This window comes from Kwoniella mangroviensis (assembly GCF_000507465.2).
Source record: "Kwoniella mangroviensis CBS 8507 chromosome 1 map unlocalized Ctg02, whole genome shotgun sequence".
Lineage (NCBI taxonomy): Eukaryota > Fungi > Basidiomycota > Tremellomycetes > Tremellales > Cryptococcaceae > Kwoniella > Kwoniella mangrovensis.
Genome location: NW_027062534.1, coordinates 982,838 through 1,000,594, shown reverse-complemented (window position 1 = coordinate 1,000,594; position 17,757 = coordinate 982,838). Strand labels below are relative to the sequence as shown.

General features: G+C 43.1%; 11 protein-coding genes across 11 annotated transcripts; 4 read left to right on the top strand and 7 right to left on the bottom strand.

The window, feature by feature from the left end:
• Positions 1-941: 941 nt before the first annotated feature.
• On the top strand, positions 942-2,123 carry I203_105476 (uncharacterized protein; the record flags this gene model as incomplete). The annotated part of the gene is made up of 1 exon (XM_019144633.1): positions 942-2,123. The coding sequence occupies one exon, from the start codon at positions 942-944 to the stop codon at positions 2,121-2,123; it is 1,182 nt and encodes a 393-aa protein (XP_019005968.1).
• Positions 2,124-2,454: 331 nt separating this feature from the next.
• I203_105475 (uncharacterized protein) lies at positions 2,455-2,931 on the top strand (the record flags this gene model as incomplete). Its single annotated transcript, XM_065517786.1, has 1 exon — positions 2,455-2,931. One exon carries the CDS (start codon positions 2,455-2,457, stop codon positions 2,929-2,931), a length of 477 nt encoding a protein of 158 aa, XP_065373090.1.
• A 238-nt stretch (positions 2,932-3,169) lies between these two features.
• On the bottom strand, positions 3,170-3,938 carry I203_105474 (uncharacterized protein; the record flags this gene model as incomplete). The annotated part of the gene is made up of 3 exons (XM_065517785.1): positions 3,170-3,455; positions 3,534-3,718; positions 3,774-3,938. The coding sequence occupies 3 exons, from the start codon at positions 3,936-3,938 to the stop codon at positions 3,170-3,172; spliced, it is 636 nt and encodes a 211-aa protein (XP_065373089.1).
• Positions 3,939-4,671: 733 nt separating this feature from the next.
• I203_105473 (uncharacterized protein) lies at positions 4,672-5,184 on the bottom strand (the record flags this gene model as incomplete). The annotated part of the gene is made up of 3 exons (XM_019144631.1): positions 4,672-4,782; positions 4,841-4,969; positions 5,056-5,184. The coding sequence occupies 3 exons, from the start codon at positions 5,182-5,184 to the stop codon at positions 4,672-4,674; spliced, it is 369 nt and encodes a 122-aa protein (XP_019005966.1).
• Positions 5,185-5,932: 748 nt separating this feature from the next.
• I203_105472 (uncharacterized protein) lies at positions 5,933-7,504 on the top strand (the record flags this gene model as incomplete). Its single annotated transcript, XM_019144630.1, has 6 exons — positions 5,933-6,178; positions 6,245-6,370; positions 6,450-6,572; positions 6,653-7,121; positions 7,189-7,274; positions 7,346-7,504. The coding sequence occupies 6 exons, from the start codon at positions 5,933-5,935 to the stop codon at positions 7,502-7,504; spliced, it is 1,209 nt and encodes a 402-aa protein (XP_019005965.1).
• A 1,169-nt stretch (positions 7,505-8,673) lies between these two features.
• On the bottom strand, positions 8,674-9,771 carry I203_105471 (uncharacterized protein; the record flags this gene model as incomplete). The annotated part of the gene is made up of 1 exon (XM_019144629.1): positions 8,674-9,771. One exon carries the CDS (start codon positions 9,769-9,771, stop codon positions 8,674-8,676), a length of 1,098 nt encoding a protein of 365 aa, XP_019005964.1.
• Positions 9,772-10,649: 878 nt separating this feature from the next.
• I203_105470 (uncharacterized protein) lies at positions 10,650-11,726 on the bottom strand (the record flags this gene model as incomplete). The annotated part of the gene is made up of 1 exon (XM_019144628.1): positions 10,650-11,726. The coding sequence occupies one exon, from the start codon at positions 11,724-11,726 to the stop codon at positions 10,650-10,652; it is 1,077 nt and encodes a 358-aa protein (XP_019005963.1).
• A 475-nt stretch (positions 11,727-12,201) lies between these two features.
• On the bottom strand, positions 12,202-13,449 carry I203_105469 (uncharacterized protein; the record flags this gene model as incomplete). The annotated part of the gene is made up of 2 exons (XM_019144627.1): positions 12,202-12,405; positions 12,487-13,449. The coding sequence occupies 2 exons, from the start codon at positions 13,447-13,449 to the stop codon at positions 12,202-12,204; spliced, it is 1,167 nt and encodes a 388-aa protein (XP_019005962.1).
• Positions 13,450-13,519: 70 nt separating this feature from the next.
• On the bottom strand, positions 13,520-13,726 carry I203_105468 (uncharacterized protein; the record flags this gene model as incomplete). The annotated part of the gene is made up of 1 exon (XM_065517784.1): positions 13,520-13,726. One exon carries the CDS (start codon positions 13,724-13,726, stop codon positions 13,520-13,522), a length of 207 nt encoding a protein of 68 aa, XP_065373088.1.
• Positions 13,727-14,393: 667 nt separating this feature from the next.
• I203_105467 (uncharacterized protein) lies at positions 14,394-15,347 on the bottom strand (the record flags this gene model as incomplete). Its single annotated transcript, XM_019144626.1, has 4 exons — positions 14,394-14,809; positions 14,882-15,023; positions 15,119-15,216; positions 15,278-15,347. The coding sequence occupies 4 exons, from the start codon at positions 15,345-15,347 to the stop codon at positions 14,394-14,396; spliced, it is 726 nt and encodes a 241-aa protein (XP_019005961.1).
• A 1,097-nt stretch (positions 15,348-16,444) lies between these two features.
• Positions 16,445-17,614, top strand: I203_105466 (uncharacterized protein; the record flags this gene model as incomplete). Its single annotated transcript, XM_019144625.1, has 4 exons — positions 16,445-16,703; positions 16,758-16,859; positions 16,946-17,085; positions 17,207-17,614. 4 exons carry the CDS (start codon positions 16,445-16,447, stop codon positions 17,612-17,614), a joined length of 909 nt encoding a protein of 302 aa, XP_019005960.1.
• Between the last annotated feature and the right edge of the window lie 143 nt (positions 17,615-17,757).

The window sequence follows — 17,757 nt, the reverse complement described above, 5'->3', positions numbered from 1 at the left end:
GCTAGGACGCATCGATCATGATTATAAACATTGTTCATGATGGTCTTATATACTACAAATACATGAGTGTTCATATGGTACATATAAGGAGACTCCAGTCATTGCTTGATCCAAGCCAAAGTATTACCTCTCCTCAGTCTTGCTCCTCACTGTCGGCTTCAGCATCCTCTCCAGATGGTGGGGACGATTCGATCGTACAAAGGTTTCGATACTCTAAGAAGCTTGAGGGGAATCTCTTTTTCGAGGATATCGAAGATGAGGTGTGAAACGGGAAGGACACGTGAAGCTTGCGGGTGCTCTTCTGAGAAAGAGAGACTTTCCATAAAGTTAGGTAAAGACGATTCAGAATGGGCATTCGGGGGTGGTACCATTCCGGAGGTGGTCTGATGGGTCATAACATCAGCTCATGATAATCAGCGCACATCCACACCACTCATCCGATCCTACAAGATAGATATATATGTTCGTGTGCGATATAGAGCACTGAGTGACATGGTTAATGAGCCTTTCCAGACGCAGATGAGGAGATGTCTGTATTGGCTGTAGGTGAGCGTGAGGGGGGGAAGAGCAGGTAATCAATGAGTGATGTGTAATGTGTGAGAGTGAGTTATTTGGTGATTCAGTGATGCGTGATGGATCCAATATGTACAGTAGGATGTCGAGGTCAGTGCGTCGAATGAAGGAAACCAATGTAAACAAGTGAACAAGTAAACAAGTATCTATCATACACAAGCGAGCGACATCCTTCCGTTTTCGATCATCTTCGTCTCGATCTTATTGAATCATCTCTTAAAATTCTCTACCTTTACTGAACCATAATTGCGATCTTCAAAAACTCCTTCTACATACAAGTAAGCGCCATCCTGTCTCCACTACAACACAAGCTGATGAGGTGGTGCGAATCTCCAGACTATCTCCTTTCCCACTGTCGATCAATGATCATGTTCGCCGCCTCAAATACCGCACCTCCCTATATATCTCAATGGGAGAAGTACAGCTCCACTCTCAATCTCGATACTTTCCGTAAACTTCTTCCCGTTCACGACAATATCCTCAAGGTACTCGGGCAAGTCATCCCCGCAACCGTGATTCGACTGTCTAAGAAACACTACAATCAGATCATTCCGATACTCTACCGACACATCAAGTTTGACTCCTTCAACACCGAGAGATTCTTAAGAGGATGGACACTCCCTGGACATCCACAAGAGGAGATCCACTGGAATAATAGGCAGAAGGAGATGATGAAACACGTTAAAACAATCTCTTTCCTGGATGAAGGATCAATGATTGTCTTCAATAGGATGATTTTCGCTTATCATCAACTCATCAAGAACGATGATATCCTCACCAACTTCTTCGTTCAAATCACTCACATTCAACTTGGTCAACAGCTCGTTATCGCCTCAGGTAGAAAATGGTCAGAGGGTGATGATTCATCAGCGGCTCTCGCCATTTTGTTAGGATCTTTCTACTTCTACCTCAATCGATACAATGTCTGCTTCGACGTTCCGGAAGATACTTGCGCAGAAGAGCGAAATAACTTATCCCCCCATACGATAGTCACGGAAGAAGAACATAATCGAACTTGTCACATTATAGCTTTCTGGGATGGCATTCACGCGATATTCGAGATAGTAGAGGGACTACGAAACGAACCTCAGAGCTATATCTTTCATTGGCCCAATGAAGGTTATACGATGATGAGGGGAATTTCCAACCTCATCACTTATAGAAATCATCATTTCCTCAACTCTCCAATCATTTTGGATCTCTCAGAGATGGAGGATGAGGTGGCATTGCAATTGCCAATGTACATCAAGCCTTCCAGCCTCTTCTCGTTCGTTGATCATGAAGGGAATAAACGAGATACGGGCATTCACCTGATAGCTAGCGAAAAGAAGGAATTGGCTCTGCTAATGGCTGTCCTTATGGGTTCTGAGAATCCCGATGAAAGACAGGGAGCGGAAGAAATTCTTGAAATGGTGTCGTATCATGAGGAGAGAATCATGTGCTGGAAGAACGAGGATGAGGAGAAAGCTTGGAAATGTCCATGCGGTCATGGGAGAAGAAAGCCATTGGAGGAAGAAGAAGAAGAAGTAGGGGAAGACGATGCCAAGTGAGTGAACTAAGGTGAGCAATCCAGTATGGCTGAACTCGACAGCCGGGATCCTCTCATTTCCGTAAATCTAGGATTCCCGTGGGGCGATGTTCTGCTGACGTTCCGAATGTCTTCATCGTATGACCCTCTCACAATCAGTGGTCGAGCTTAATTCGACGACAAAGAAGTGTACGACAAGAATTTCTGGTTTTCTATATTGCTGCCGATGGCATAAACGGTCCTTTGTGAATACATATATTCGTAATTCATTAGTACTCGGTCAGAACATAACATAATAACATGAATAACCAATATCTATATGCCTTGCGTATGCTCCACAAGTACGTATTGCAATGTTGAGCGCACGGATCATACTGCCACGGGGTGGGGGGAAGAGAGATGATGTTCTGGGGAAAAGCACGAGCCTCTCTTTCTCGCTTCACTCAACAGTCAACACTACTGGCCACTCACTCGCATCTACATCTTATTCGTACTCAGTCCTGTTCCTACCGCCTACTACTAGGATTTCCATCTCCGGTAACAACTGGATAACCCTCGAGCACATCATGATCACAAGATGTCCAGCCCTACCTCTGGTCTATATCACCCTGGCACGCATTTCACCGATCCCATCCATACCTGAGCCTAGAATCGACAATGACACTCGAACTTACCTTCCTCCTTCGTTCCGGATAGACAATCTAGACCGACTACAGCCCGTTCATCACCTCATCCTTCAACACTACCAGAATATCGACCCTCTCACACTCGTACGAGCGTCAAAATCGTATTATGAGTCGATCATCCCTCAATTGTATCGGGGATTTTAAAGATCTTGACAGCTTTGCGACTGGGGAGTATCATGATCCTCTGGATGATATGTTTTGATGAGATTCGCGGAACTTGTAGAATTATTTGTAATCTCATTGTTTTTGCTTGTATATACATATGTCGATGCATAATAAAATACAGTTTCTACAACGCCTGGTATACCGCTTTCTACAAAAGATGTTACAACCTAAATCAAAATCCCAAAACCCGATTCAAGAATACTAATATCCTGTTCAACTAATCATCATGATCCAGTTCTCCCAAAATATCCAGTACTATCTTCCCCACAGACCAATACGACCTCTTTTCGAATATCCCTTTGATCCACTCTAGCATATCATCGGAATTGGATAAACCTAATGTATTCAATGGATCATTGTTCCCAGACGAAACTTGTTGGTAGGCGATCAAAACCGCTTTGAAGGAGTATATGGCCATCCAAGGTGCTTCCTTCGTCACATCCTGAGTTTTGTCAAGGTAGGTCAGGAACCATCGTAAGTGATGGTCAACCGTAGCAGCCACGCTGGATGAGGAGAATGTGATAGCTGAATTACTGAGTCTTGCACTATATCATATGTATGGTCATAAGTATATATCTGACATGATATTGCTTTGACTGTTGGATCTTTGAGAAGGCAGTGGACTAGGAGCGAATTCTGGATGTTTTTTCCGTATATGTCTTCTACGCAGATCACTCCTCGCGAACACCTTGTTGCAGTGATTACAAGCATATTTGACTTCCTCTTCTGGCTTGCGATGTCTGTGTGCATGTCGTTTGAGGTTCTCCTACAGGGACAATAATCAGCCATTTGACTGAGCTTGACTCATGCATATCACTCACATGTCTGGTGAACCTCCTCAGGCAGACCGTACATTGGAAAGGATGTAACGGAGTTGTGGGCTGAGGTGATATCTGCTGCTGCTGCTGCTGCTGTGACTGCTGTTCTGGGTGCTGTAGCTGATGGATCTGCTGGATAGGTGACTGACTTGTACTTGCTTCAGCCATCATCGTCAAGGTGGTATCGGCGTAGTGTACCTGTGCGATACGATAGGATGAAGATTACGAGTGATGATGATGGGAGGAGCTGCATTTCAGAATGAAGTTTATCCTGATTGTTAGTCTCCGCATCCCATACCTCCCCTCCAAACAATGCTATCTTGCTAGTTGATCTACCCTGTTGTCCTCCCGAGATCCCGCAATGTGTTCAGTCAGATGACTCTTATCTCCATAAATATGCATCGGGCTCCTCTACTCGCGGTGTGACTCGGTCCGAGAAGCCTTATCATACCACAACCCTGACTTTCATCTATTGTGCCCTGAAAGCCGCCTTCATGGTCGAATAGCTATCGCATTTGCTTCTACCAATGGGATGTCGTATATTTAAATGATATATGCTATATGCGTTAGAGAGATCGAGATGCAGATCACCAGCACTACTCACGGCGAAGTGCTGGAATGCAAGGTATTGTGTTCGACGCAACGTAAATTCTTATACTATACGGCTTATCCCAGCCGAATGAACATTTCGCTTGACAGTCGTGCACCTTATCAACAGAAGCGACCGGCCGGCTATCGGCTGACTTTGTAGAAGTGATGATTCACTATGTTTCCTCTACTTGGTCTGCGACCAAGCATAAGTGCAGATTATTTCCTGAACCTCAAGTGGACAGATCGTAATGACGGACCCGCGGTGATTTTGACTTTTTATGCATGCAAAATGTATGTACAAGATCCCTTCTTATCCACCTTCAGCTTGGGCAATAGCTTCGATCTCTATGACTACTTCGTCAAAACCTGGGAGCTTACCAACTTGCATACATGATCGAGGAGGGGGGTTGCAACCGAAGAACTGAGACAGGGAACAAGTTAATAGCGGAACCAATACAACAATAAGACTCCGCACTCACTTTGATGTAAACTTCGTTCATGGCGTTGAAGTCACCCATGTCTTTGAGCCATACGTTGACCTTGACGAACTTCTCAGGGCTTGATCCACCGATGGCAGCGACCTTGGCTAAGTTGTCCAAAGAGGTTTGCTAAAGATCCAAAAACAGCATCAGCATAAGCTATCTTCTCTTTGTCATTGATTAAGAGGGTAACGCGATGTTCAATATACACTCACAGTAGCAGTCTTGATGTCACCTTTAGCGGTTTGACCAGCGAGGAAGATGATGGGTCCTGGAACCTTGACGGCAGGAACGTTCCATGGCTTAGGAGGGAATTCGTCGTTTTGTAATCGTTCGATGGACATTTTGTCTAAGGTCGATTTTTTTTTGGTAATTTGGTGAGATTGAAGTACTTCTAGATGCGAATGGAATTGATAGCTTGAAGATGAGAAGAGAGAGAGAACGTTCTACATGTCCGTTGGATGCATGATATATATACCTTGAAGAAGATTATGTGGACCTACCGATAAAATGGGTATTCGGGAGAGCACCTTCGGATAGAGGGAGGACAATCGAGGAGCTCCTCCTTCAAGGAGGACAACCGGGGAAATAACGTAATAAGTCACGAGACGATAAGAGACCGACTAAATAACTCACTTACACTTTGGCCACCATCCCGCAACAAAGGACGGTGGACGGCATCCATCGGACACCGGATACCAAGCAAGTCAGATCGACACGATTGGTACATACCTTGACACAAAAATCTTATTTATGGGTGAACTTACAATGTTAACATACTGACGACCGAAAGTGTATCATCGGTCATACGCGAAAAGATCACTCGTGTGGCAGATTGATCCTTCCCATAAATAAACGTTGATAAGAAGTTATCCAAAATGCAGACCCGAGATACCTACTAGAGCTCCACATAAAATCATACGCTCAACACAAGCCATCATTCTCACGGCTATCGGTGTAGATGTAGTACGTGCATGTGACATCCATCTTGGCAGTATCGGTGTGGATGATATATAAGAGGCATGAAGGGCATGTCGTAAACCTCTGACCACCGACTACTGATCACAACCACTGTGCAATACAATAATCATAATGGTCAAATCAGAACCTTTCAACCCACCTTCAGCTGATGCACCTGGTAAACCCAAGATTGCAGATTGGGTCCCACCACCAGTAACGAAAGAGACCCATAACTTGGCCAAGCTGACTTGCATCGATCTCTCATTGCTCGATTCCGATGATCCAGCCGTAGTTCAAGATCCGATCGAACAAGTGAAACGAGCCATCAGAGAAGATGGATTCTTGTTCTTGGAGAATTACGGTGTCTCACTTGAACAAGTGAGTACCTTTCATCTCCCGCCCAGCTATCACCAAAGGACTGCTCATCTGATACGGCTCATATAGCTTCAACGACAATTCTCTATTGCCAATCACCTCCACACACATCTCTCCGACGAGGACAAAGAACGACTCTTGTTCCATTCTGATACTGGACTGTGGGGTGGATACAAACATCCTTACGGCTTCAGCGTGAGTATGCTATATGTCTCTGTTCAGATCTGTTCGAGTTGGCAGACTGACTTTGCTGCTCGAACCTTGGTCATTTCAGAGACACCGAGGTGCTTGGGACGGTATAGAGCAATTCAATTGGTACAAGAAACAGTGGGAGAATTGGGATCTCGTACCTAAATGTGTTCTTCCTTTCATGGATGAGATCGAAGCTTTCTCAAAAGTCAGTAAATCCATATTAAACCTTCACTTGTCATTCATTTAAGGTGCCCTGGCTGACATCCAGGGATCAGCTCCACGCAGTACTTGAGTTACTCAGTTAACAAAAGGCTTCTTACCCTCTTCTCGAGAGTTCTCGAACTACCCTACGACGATTGGTTATTCGACAACGTGCAATTAAAAGGTTCACCATCCGGTGAAGGTTATTTCAGTCATGCAATTTTCCGACCTGTCGATGAAAATACCGATAAATCCTTTAGAGGAGTGAGGATGCAAGGTCATACAGATTACGGTACAACCACTTTGCTTTTCTCTGTACCTATTTCTTGTTTGCAGATTTACGGTAAAGATGAAGAATGGCATTATGTACCTTACAAGCTGGGTGCTTTGGTGATCAACATTGGTGAATTACTTGAGATCCTTTCGGGAGGTCATTTCAAAGCTACTTTACATCAAGTAAATAGACCTCCTGCCGATCAAATGACTTTCGAGAGATTGTCAATCGTACAATTCAACTCCGGTATCGGAGATTTGAGATTACAACCTATAAAGGGTGAGTCGGTCTCATTCCTCTTCTACAGATTGAATATGTTCTCTGACATTTGGCGTGCATACGTTAGAGTCCAAATTGATACAAAGAGAAGGTATTCTCGATTATCAAGGTGTATACCATGAATTCAAGAGACTTGTAGATGCTGGTCTTCCCGTAAGTGTCTGCAAACCTCATTTATGACCCATTGGCATGGACTGATTTTATGATTTTGTTTATATACTTAGATCCCTACCAACGGACAATGGCGAGAAATTCAAATCTCCCAAACCGTCGATCCGACCGACACAGAGAGAAACAAAGTCGGAAAAGATTTCGAGATCATTAATGGAAAATTCTACCAGGTCAGGGAATTCCATGGTGTCAGAACCGTTCTTCCTGTATAGGTGTTTTGACCGAATGTTCCGATCAGTGTTTTACTCAAGGTCAATATACGTTGTAGATAGACAGGTAAATTTGTTTCTTCTGGAAAAGTTTTCATTAAATTTAGGTCTTATAGCTTCATACAAGTGATGATGGTTGTTTCATTTGGGCAAAGGCAGAGCTTAGGTAGTGCTTTTTAAGATATATCCTTCTATCGGCTTCATCACTCGTGTCACGAGATGCTCAGTATCGCATGATGAAGTGTTCATGAACAATTGGAAGGTCAGCACAAGCACTGACTACCTTTGAAAGCCCAATGTCACGATGATCTAACTAAGACCTCAGTAGACGGCCTTAATCGTATAGGACACGGCCTAAGTAGGCGAGCAGATGATAAGAGGACGACGGATGATATACTAATCTAACCGAAGTATATAAGAGATGAACGACTTCGTTGGTACAAGCAACGAAATCGTTCAACTAACCCGGATATCGTTGAGACTTATACGATATCCTAGCTAAAGAAACGAAGTACTCAGCTAGACAGGTAGACTTCCAAGGGGACAATAGACGTTGTAGCCTTGAGGAGATACTGAAGTGCAAAGTGATATCGTGATATCAATCAATAGTAAGACAAGACAACAATTGAGAATTCATGAGGGGAATCATCATGAATACGAAATTAGAGAGGATATATATATCTAACTATTGTGAAAGTCCAATGTCCATAGTAGAAGTTGAATGAACGAAGTTGAGTGATATCTACAATAAAACCTATCCTTCTCCTATATCCTACTATCTCCATATTCTACCAACGATATCGACCGATATCGTTGTCCTAAAACTGAGGTCGTTATCCATTACGTAAATCCCTATACCAATAACCTTGTCGTGGAGGTAGCCGACATGACACCCAACTCATTGAAGGGATGACCACTCGACCAGTCACAAATAGGAGGCGCAGTTGATAAGTGACATAAATGAATGACATACATTTTACATGATAAGGTACAGGAACTTATACTAAGCTCATGGACCATCTGTTGACCCATCGTTTCTGTGTTAGTTCTAAAAGGCATAGGTTGCAGAGCAGAGGCATGAGTTTAGCTTTTAACTGCTCATGTGGAGATGGAACAAGCGACCCACCTGCCTACTTTTGGTTACATGAGAGCCTTTCGTAAACTATCATACCTCAATTGACCTTACATTCACATTCTTCCTCTCTGATTTCCAACCTTTCCTTCAAAATATCGTAAATTTCAGCTTCTTCTCCATCCAAATGGTCTCCGTATTCTTCAATAAATCCAGCCAGCTCGTTGATATTTGGTAGGGAGTATCGGATCGGAAGGTAGTGGATGTCATAGTCCTCGCAAAGTGATCCAAAGTGATTATGAATGTCTGACAATATCAAATGACCCTTGGCTTTTCTTGCTTGCCTTTGGGTGACTGTCAAATAGAAGGTGAGGTCACAATGCTTGGTGATATCGTCGAGGGCTGATTCCACATGAGGCAGATGGTGGATTTTCAAGTGTAGTACGATATGTCGAATACATTCGAAACTTGCCAATTCCATTAGAAAGTTTCTCATGCCTTGTCTTATAGCCCAATTTTCGTCTTCCTCTTCGTCAGTAGGCCATTCGTCTCTATCCCAACCTTCGGGCCAATCGACACAGAGAGTGTGAGGATTCCTTTCGCCTAGGAGAACTTCTAAAAATTCAGCCATACGATGCTCAAAGTCGTCCTCCATTGGCGGATAGTAATCCTCTTCTACGTGATAGTTCACTGTAGATTTCACCACATCTTTCCCTAGATGTACAATCTGAACATTGGGGAACACTGTGTTTCTGAGACAATACTTGATAGGCTCGCAACACCCCTCGTAGCAGCATTTGATCTCGTTGAGGAAGTGAGTGGCCCCTCGGATGTCGGCAAAGCTGAGGAATTTAGTATGAGATAGAGCTTTGTCCTTCAAATCAGGTAAATGTTGATCCCACTGCTCGAGCTCTTCTTCTGAAATCTCCTCCTGCTCTACCATCTCATCCCTTTCTTCTAGATACCATTCTTTCAGTTCAATGCTAGCTCCAGTGATAGAATCATAGTTTTTCTCAGTGATCACGATCCGTTCGTATAATTTGGGGATGAGTTCATCATACATCTGACGGCATGTTTGAATGAGAGTGACGGGAATCTCCTTTTTGAGCAGATCGAAGATTCTATAGTGGACAGGATGAAGCTTTTCGAAATTTTCGGCAGTGATCTCGTAGTCGAAGGAGGTATTGCTGGAGGACATGGTGGTATCGAGGTCTAAGTCGAATTGGAGTGGATGCGGTGAAAGTGTAAGTGGGAGTGACCAAGACTGACCTACGAGTGCTGCAAGTTAGATACGATGTTACATCAATTGTGAAGACTGTCATCATACTATAGTTGAGGTGATCACAGGGAGTGTATGTACTGTATATATACTCACTCGGAAATAGTTTGGTACGTTCCTTGAAGGAATTGAAATGATATCTCGTCAGCCCAATTCCGGCAATCACTAGTTGGAAGATTCTATCGGGAAGGCGACTCAACCGTGAACACCAATACTTCAGTAATTCCAATGGTTCAAGAGAGGAATGGATGTTGACGAAGATTGTGATGAGAAGATGAAAAGGGATCATTAAGTAAGTAGAGACAAAAAGGAAAGGAAGGAGTATGCCAAAGAAAAGTACGTGTGTGTGTGTATGTTCCGTCGATACCGCACTGTTTTCTGGGTCTACATGCATGTGATGGCCATCCTCTCCTTACCCTTTCGTTCATACATCCAGGGTCCACATACATGTCACTGATCATGCATACAATATATTGAGATTATATTACGATAGACATGACACCGACAATTGCGCTTTACGAAGATCGTGTTTTCTGGAGACTTAATTGGAAACGACCTGAAATATGGAATCTCCCGAGAGGTCTATCGAAGGACAAAGTGCCAATTCAGTAATTGATCTTGCTGTGAGCCAATGTTGGGTGGAAGATACTTCTGCATGGAAGCGAGGACACTTACACGTACAGTAGAAGTGCATAATGACACCTGACCACTATACCTTATTGATCCTTACAGCATTCGCATTCCTGACCTCCCTTCTCCAATTTCTCTTCAAATATCTTGAATCGGTCCATGTCCTCCTAAAGAATCTTGTTTCTAAGTTTCCTAATGGGCCTTCTGTAGCTCTTTGAGGAAGGTAAACAGTATTCAAAAGTTGAATGATAGTCTCTCAGAGACTTGAAATGATCCCAAAGGGCTTGTATGACCTCGGCGGGCTTTGTTTTCGGTTTTTGACTAATACAGAAAGTGAATTTATGATCTGATATGACGGTCAGTTCTTCCATATCAAAGTGAACCAAATGGAGCTGTTCGACACAGATGTTTAAAACTATGTGTTTGAGGGAATGCAAGGTCCTGCTAATATCGAGCAAGAGCTCGCTCATTCCTCGCTTGATCGCCCAATCATCATCTTCATCCTCTTCATCATCTGGATTATAAGACCATCCTTCCGATGACCAATCTTCAGGCCAATTCAAACACAATATTCTTGGTGTCATGTATTCCGAAATGAGGTCCAAGAATTCATCTAACCGATGTGTCTCCCAACATTCTCGAAAAGGAGGGTGACTTTCCAACTTCAACTCAGCTAGAAGGCAGACCAAATTTCCCTCAAGATGAACATGTTCGACATTTGACAGAATCTGGCCTTGTAGAGTATAGTCCTTCGAGCAAAGGATGCAGTACCAGTCGTAGCAGTAGCTGCAATCCTTGACGAAACTAATAGCACCTTGAGCATCAGTGAAGTTGATGAACCTGGTGTGGGTTAATGCTTCGTTCTTTAATCCTGGAGTAGGCAAGGTCGAGCTGTCCGTGCCAGCTCCGGATGATGTTTGATCGTCAGCTAGGTCCTCATCCTCGTCCTCATCATCATCATCTTGCTCGGATCCACTCTCGGTATCGATATATACACCTTGTGTAATTCCATCATAAGTATTCTCATTAATTTCGATTCTCTCGTAAATCTTCGGAATAAGTTCATCGTAGAGACATCGACAAGTCTGAATAAAAGTAACGGGAATCTCTTCTTTGAGTACCTCGAGTATTTGATAATGAACTGGATGGAGCTTCTGAAATGATTGAGGGGTGATTTGATATCTCGGTTTTGGTTTCGATTTGGTCTTCTTCTTCGATTTGGCGTTTGAAGAGCAAGAAGGCATGTTGGGGACGTGATCGGTTCAGTATTGAAGAGGACAGCAAGGTGATGCATGCGTACGCGTCGAAGGTGATGGCTGCTGTTATGGGTAAGTCAAGAGTAGGACAGTCAGCCCAACGTTTTACGAGGATTAAATTAATGTGAATGTACCTTTACCGGTTCTGATCTCGTCAGCTCAACCCCACTATGATGTGATGAGTCGGGTCAAACGTTATAGAGGCAGTGAGTGGACGATTAACAGTATATTTGTGGATGGCGGATATGAGATAGTCTGAGATTTGTGAGAAGTGATGTTCGAAAACAAAGTAATCAAAATCACACTCAAGGATACGATTGACCAGTATGATTATACCGTGTACGGTTGACGCACAGACCGCATTTGACACGTTCAACACCAGATGACACGATCAGTGCGTCAGTGTGTCAGAGTGACCGAGAAACATCCATAAATAAATGAAATCTATACGCATATCCATCCATCACCAGTTCAACGCCAGATCAGCATCAGGCCCTCCCAGCGGTCTTTCTGGCTCATCATCACGTACGACCCTTCTCTTCACCGGATCCCAACCTTCCAGTACTGATCCACACTCTGAATCGGAATCGTAGCATTTCCCACACTGACAGCCGTACTTTATCGATCGATGAAATTGATAGGCATTATCATAACTGCAAGATCGATACTAAGGGGTAGGTACCGGTATCGGTATAAAATGTCAGCTACACTCATTGTACTATAAGTGGTGCAGTATGTCCTTACTCACTCTGTTCTTTGCCCAATCTGGATCTTTCCAATTTCTATAGCCCTCTGAAGCTTTCTTATGAAACATCTTTTCATTACATCGGCACAACAGATCTTGCTCTTCGGTTTGGAATTTCCAACATTCCTTAAAATCATTATACCATTCTTTCCTTTTCATTCTAAATTCTTCAGAAGCTTCATAATACGTTCTAGCATATTTGCGCTGTTCGTCCAACCGTTTCTCATTCTTCTTCAATGCGCTTTCAACTTGTCTTTTGTCAAATCGTTTCAATGTAAAAATCAGATTCTTCTTATTGACATAACATAATTTTTCATATAATCTCCATACATTGTTCATTCTCCATTTCAACATCGTTTCTTTATTTTCAAGGAGATCATCATATAATTGAAATTGAATTTTTACCCTATCCTTCAGTATGTCAGACAATCTTTCAAAGTTCATTTCACAATATTCATCTATATCTTTCATATCCGTATGAATAACAATCTTTTCTAAATTGGGTGATTTTTTCATGATTGATCGAAGGAGTTGTGATCCGATGTAACTCACGTCTTCTCTTAGAGATGAATGATCGTAAGTATATCCTCCTCCCCATTCTATACAGAATGTTTCGATGGTTCCACAAATATATTTCGATATGGCATTGATAAAAGGTCCATTAGGAACTTTGCCAACTTCGGACGGTTGATCATCGTCATCATCTGAAGTAGGGGAATAGTCGGAACGTAATTGCGACACCATATATCCTCTGAAAACCGACCACTCCAATTTTAGATGTCTGATGCCCTCGAACGGTGTCAAGCCCTTTACATCTAAGGGTGACTTTGTCCTTCCAAATTTCTTGCATTGCTCTACAAGAGCCATAGCGGATTTGGCATCTTGAAGATTTAATGTTTTTATCTGTTTGATGGCGTGTAATTTCCCTTCCCCTCTTTTGGAGCGTTCGTTCTTCAGGTCCAGCATCCCATAGAAAAACGATTCTACCATACCATCCCTCAGGGCGATCGTCCGATAGAGTAAGGGAATAGTGGATTTATAGTGATCTCTTGATACAAGAAAGCAAAGTAAGAGGGTCGACAGTTTGATAGTGTTTTAAGATGCGGTAATGTACAGCCTGGAGCCGATCAATATTGGTGATCTCGAAGGAAGGAGCTGAGTAGGGTGGTCGATCATCTGCGAGAGGGGGTTCCGACGATCTTCGTCTGAAGTATCCTTGTGGAGTGCTGGTGGTCGGTGTCATGATGAGTGTCAAGTCGGTTAGGCGGATGTGTAAGTTATTCAGTGATTTTCAGCACGTGAAGATCAATTTGGAGTTAAGATTGTATTACTGACAGAACAATCCTTGATGGACAAATCGGATGGAAAAAAAAAGAACAGGAAGTAATGCTTATGATACAGTGAGCGTTGTTGATCGCGACAACGGCGCTGTCGGATGGATTCTTTCTCATACCCATATTTGATCCTTTGGATATGCAAGGATTTTCTCTCGGCGTTACGGAAATTACAATTTGTATATTGGTATGATTCCTCCACTGTTCTCAAATATGTCTATCTAAGATATTCTTCAAAATTGGTCAAATAAGACACTGTGTAAAAATATGGGTATGCAGAAAATCATTAAGTTAATCCTCCGTCGGGGTGCAAAGGAGAGGCGCGCTCTTTCGGATGAACCCGACACCTCCACACCTCTAAGCTTTGGGTTGTTTTAAGTCCTCTGGACATGGATTTCGATATTGATAATTGTTGAATCGATACATGTTTGAATAAACGAGTAAAGTAAAAGCTACATGGTCTTGTCGTGTATCTATCAGTCTCAACTAAGGTATATACTGAATGAACGATGTTCATAACATTATATGTAGGGTATACATCCACAATCACAGTCCGCCTCTTATCTCAACCACTCCTTAATATCTATTCCTTTGCCAGAAATGTCTCTTGGGAGCAGCAGTGTATCCACCGTTCTGAGCCATCATGGGACCTTGATTACCTACATACCCGCCATTACCAGCGTACGGTTCGCTGTAAGCCCTGTTCACATCCTTACTGCGTCTTCGTCGATGAGTACAAGTTTCGAAACACACAATGAAGGTGGAGAAGAACAATATGACTGTCGCGGCGAGCGTAAGCCAAATGGCATTATCGAACGAAGCGGATGAAGAGGTATTATCGTTGATCTCGTGTCTGATTATGCCGAACATGACAAAGTCGATTACCATTGCTGCGAGGGATACGAGGAATGCGAGGAATGCTACTAGGGCGGCGAAGAGGAATCCTACGTGATCTGATAAAAGGGCGATGATGAATGAGATAAAGGTGAGGCCTATGATCACCCAAGTCAATGGTAAGCGATGTTGAAAGGAATTGAAAGAACCGCAAGGCTTTCGTTACTCACCCGCTGCTACAGGATGCAAGACCAAAGCTTTCGTAACATGTTCAAGCTTATCGTTCACATAAGTGAAATCGCTGACCTCTCCTGAGACAGAGGCGATATCGTAGCCCAAGGCTCGAGATGAACATCCATGATTGCCATTTCCCTGTGTCATAAATAGCTAATATCAGCTATCTGATTTCTCGTACCATTGTACCAAAACGAGATATTCGGAGAGATGAGAAGAGAGGAATAACTCACATTGACGTTTGTACAATACCCAAACACACCAAAAGCCAACTTTTGACTACCCGTTCGGATATCAAGGAATGATATCTGTCTGAATACCGGTGCTGAGACTATATACCAGTACATCTACATCAGCAATATATCGTCGCAAAATGATGCTTGATCACTTACGAGTAGATACAAGGAGTAGAGCAAAAGCTGCGAATAGCAGGAACGAGCCGCACTGAATACCAGCTGCCATATTGAACCAATCGGTTTATGAAGGATTTCTATGTGTAGTGTTGATGCTAGTAAACAGTCGGAATAAGATATAGGACAAGGTGTAGCTTTATATGTATCTGTAGGTGGTAGCAAATGTCAATTCAAACTTCGAATTTACAGAAAACCAGTGTCCAAAAGAACTCACAGAATTATTTGGATGTCAAGTTCAAATAGGATGAACGGAGAAGAGATGACTCTGTTCTCATCATCTGGTTTATATACCCCACCTCCATGCTCTTGGCCACCTTCTGTCCATTACACCGCATCACATCCCGTAGTTCTCGCAAAGAATGAAAAAAAGAGTGCTGTGAGCGGTGCAAACAAATACGTCATACGTCATACCTCACTCGGTACCAGAGATATTCAGGCACCGCAGTTGGGATAATCGCACTTGCACTTCCATCATTCGTACAGAATAGCGTTTTATTTCCCGATACGACTGATTAATGACTGACTGACTTGATACCCATACGTACGGAAGATCAACCGAACACCCAAGAGCAGGTGACCATTACATGGATGCATCAATTGACAGAAAGGTCACGACAGCAAGACGTCATTGTTGACAGGACTGTAATATCTGTGCTCGATGCGACGCCTACAGTATAACTTGGTGGTCGCTCTTTCGGTATTCTGGCAAAGGAATATTTGTCCTATTCTCTCCCAGATGCTCAGTCGCGGTGTACTCACTACGGGTACATACCAAGATGCCGAAACGTCTCGGCCGTGATGTCTCTTAGATGATGAAGAGCTGCTGAAAGCTATGCGAAAGAATCTCGCAGTCCCGGGCAAATCTTACTCTCGCGAAAGTTATCATGACCCGCTCTTGGCATTTTTCAAGGGGGAAGACCAGCGGCGACCTCCGCCATGTCAGTCTTACGTTTTTCGATTTTTGGAACTGAGATTTCAGTTTCAGAATGGCTAATTTGACTGCAACGAACACAACATCAGACAAAGAGCATTTGATACGACTCTGTCTGTCCAGCTAAGCACTCTTTTCGAAGATCTGAAAGCCAATCGAACGAGACACGTTATCGTCATCATCAAGAACGCGAGATCTAGGACGACAAAGACAGAATGCCATTATACAAATTAACGGAAAAACGAATGAAGAAGAGAGCCAGGGAAGACGAAGATGGTATCACTGATTTGAAAGCTGCCATGAGGGAGATGGGTGAGGATGTAGATGGTAGTGAAAGTGGGAGTGGGAGTGAAGGCTGGAGCGAGAGCGATAGTGATGATGATGAGGAAGATGAAGATGAAGATGAGGACAAGAATGAAGATGAAGATGAAGAACAGGATGAGGACGAGGACAGTGATGGCGACGAAGATGGAGGTGAGTTAGTGAGTATACATTCATGATCCACATCTGCTGATAGTTTCCGAAAAGTTCTCGATGTGGATGTCGAAGGACTGGAATCGGGATCAGACGAAGAAGATGAAGATGTAGATGAAGAGGACGATGCAAGTTCATCATCATCATCATCACCCAGTGAGTCTAATCATCCCTCTCTCCTCTCCTTTCAGCACTTTCGTTATATCGTAGCTGAATTGAGCTAATCGTATTCGTCCTCTTAGTATTCCCAATATCACTCGAATCAGCACTTACCGACCCTATCTACCCCTCACCTCATAATACCTCGGAGAACCTATGTGTACTATGTCCAGATAAGGTATTGAAGAATGATCAGATGACTAAAGTGCATTTGGAGAGTAAAGTGAGCTACCAACTTTTGGAAATGTATCATAGACGCATCGAAGGTCTTGATTGAATGGTATCTTATCATATGATATGATCTGTGATCAAACACCATACTGACCATCATACTCTGCACATAGCTACACAAACGATCTCTCAAGCGATACTCTGTTCAACTAAGTACCAACCCCCCTCCGAGGGATGCCGACCCTCGAGAAGTAGTAGATGAGATACTAGCAGAGATGGATTCAGGTGAAATAGACGTAGAGCCCAAAGCGGATAAGAAGGGCATGTCAACGGCGCAGAAAGAATCAGGAGACATGGATGTGGAGAAGAAGGATAAAAAGAGGAAACGATCGAATAAGAAACAACGTCAAGAGGAAAAAGCAAAGAAACTCATATCTTCAAATTCAAAAGATACGAATCAGCAGGAAGAAGGACAAGAAGCAGGGGAGAAGCTGAATAGGAAAGCTAGGAGATTATTGGCTTTGCAAAATGGTGAGATTGATACGAAGAAGGAAACGAAGGAGAAGCAGAAACAGAAGTGAAAGTGACAATATCATGTCTATGAACAGACCTTTACCTTTCCGCTCCATTGCTTATCTTGTATGAATATCGAGATGACGAGATGAATACGATCACGATTAGCTCAATTGTGTGACTTCGAACCACTCGTAGTAATGATCATGAA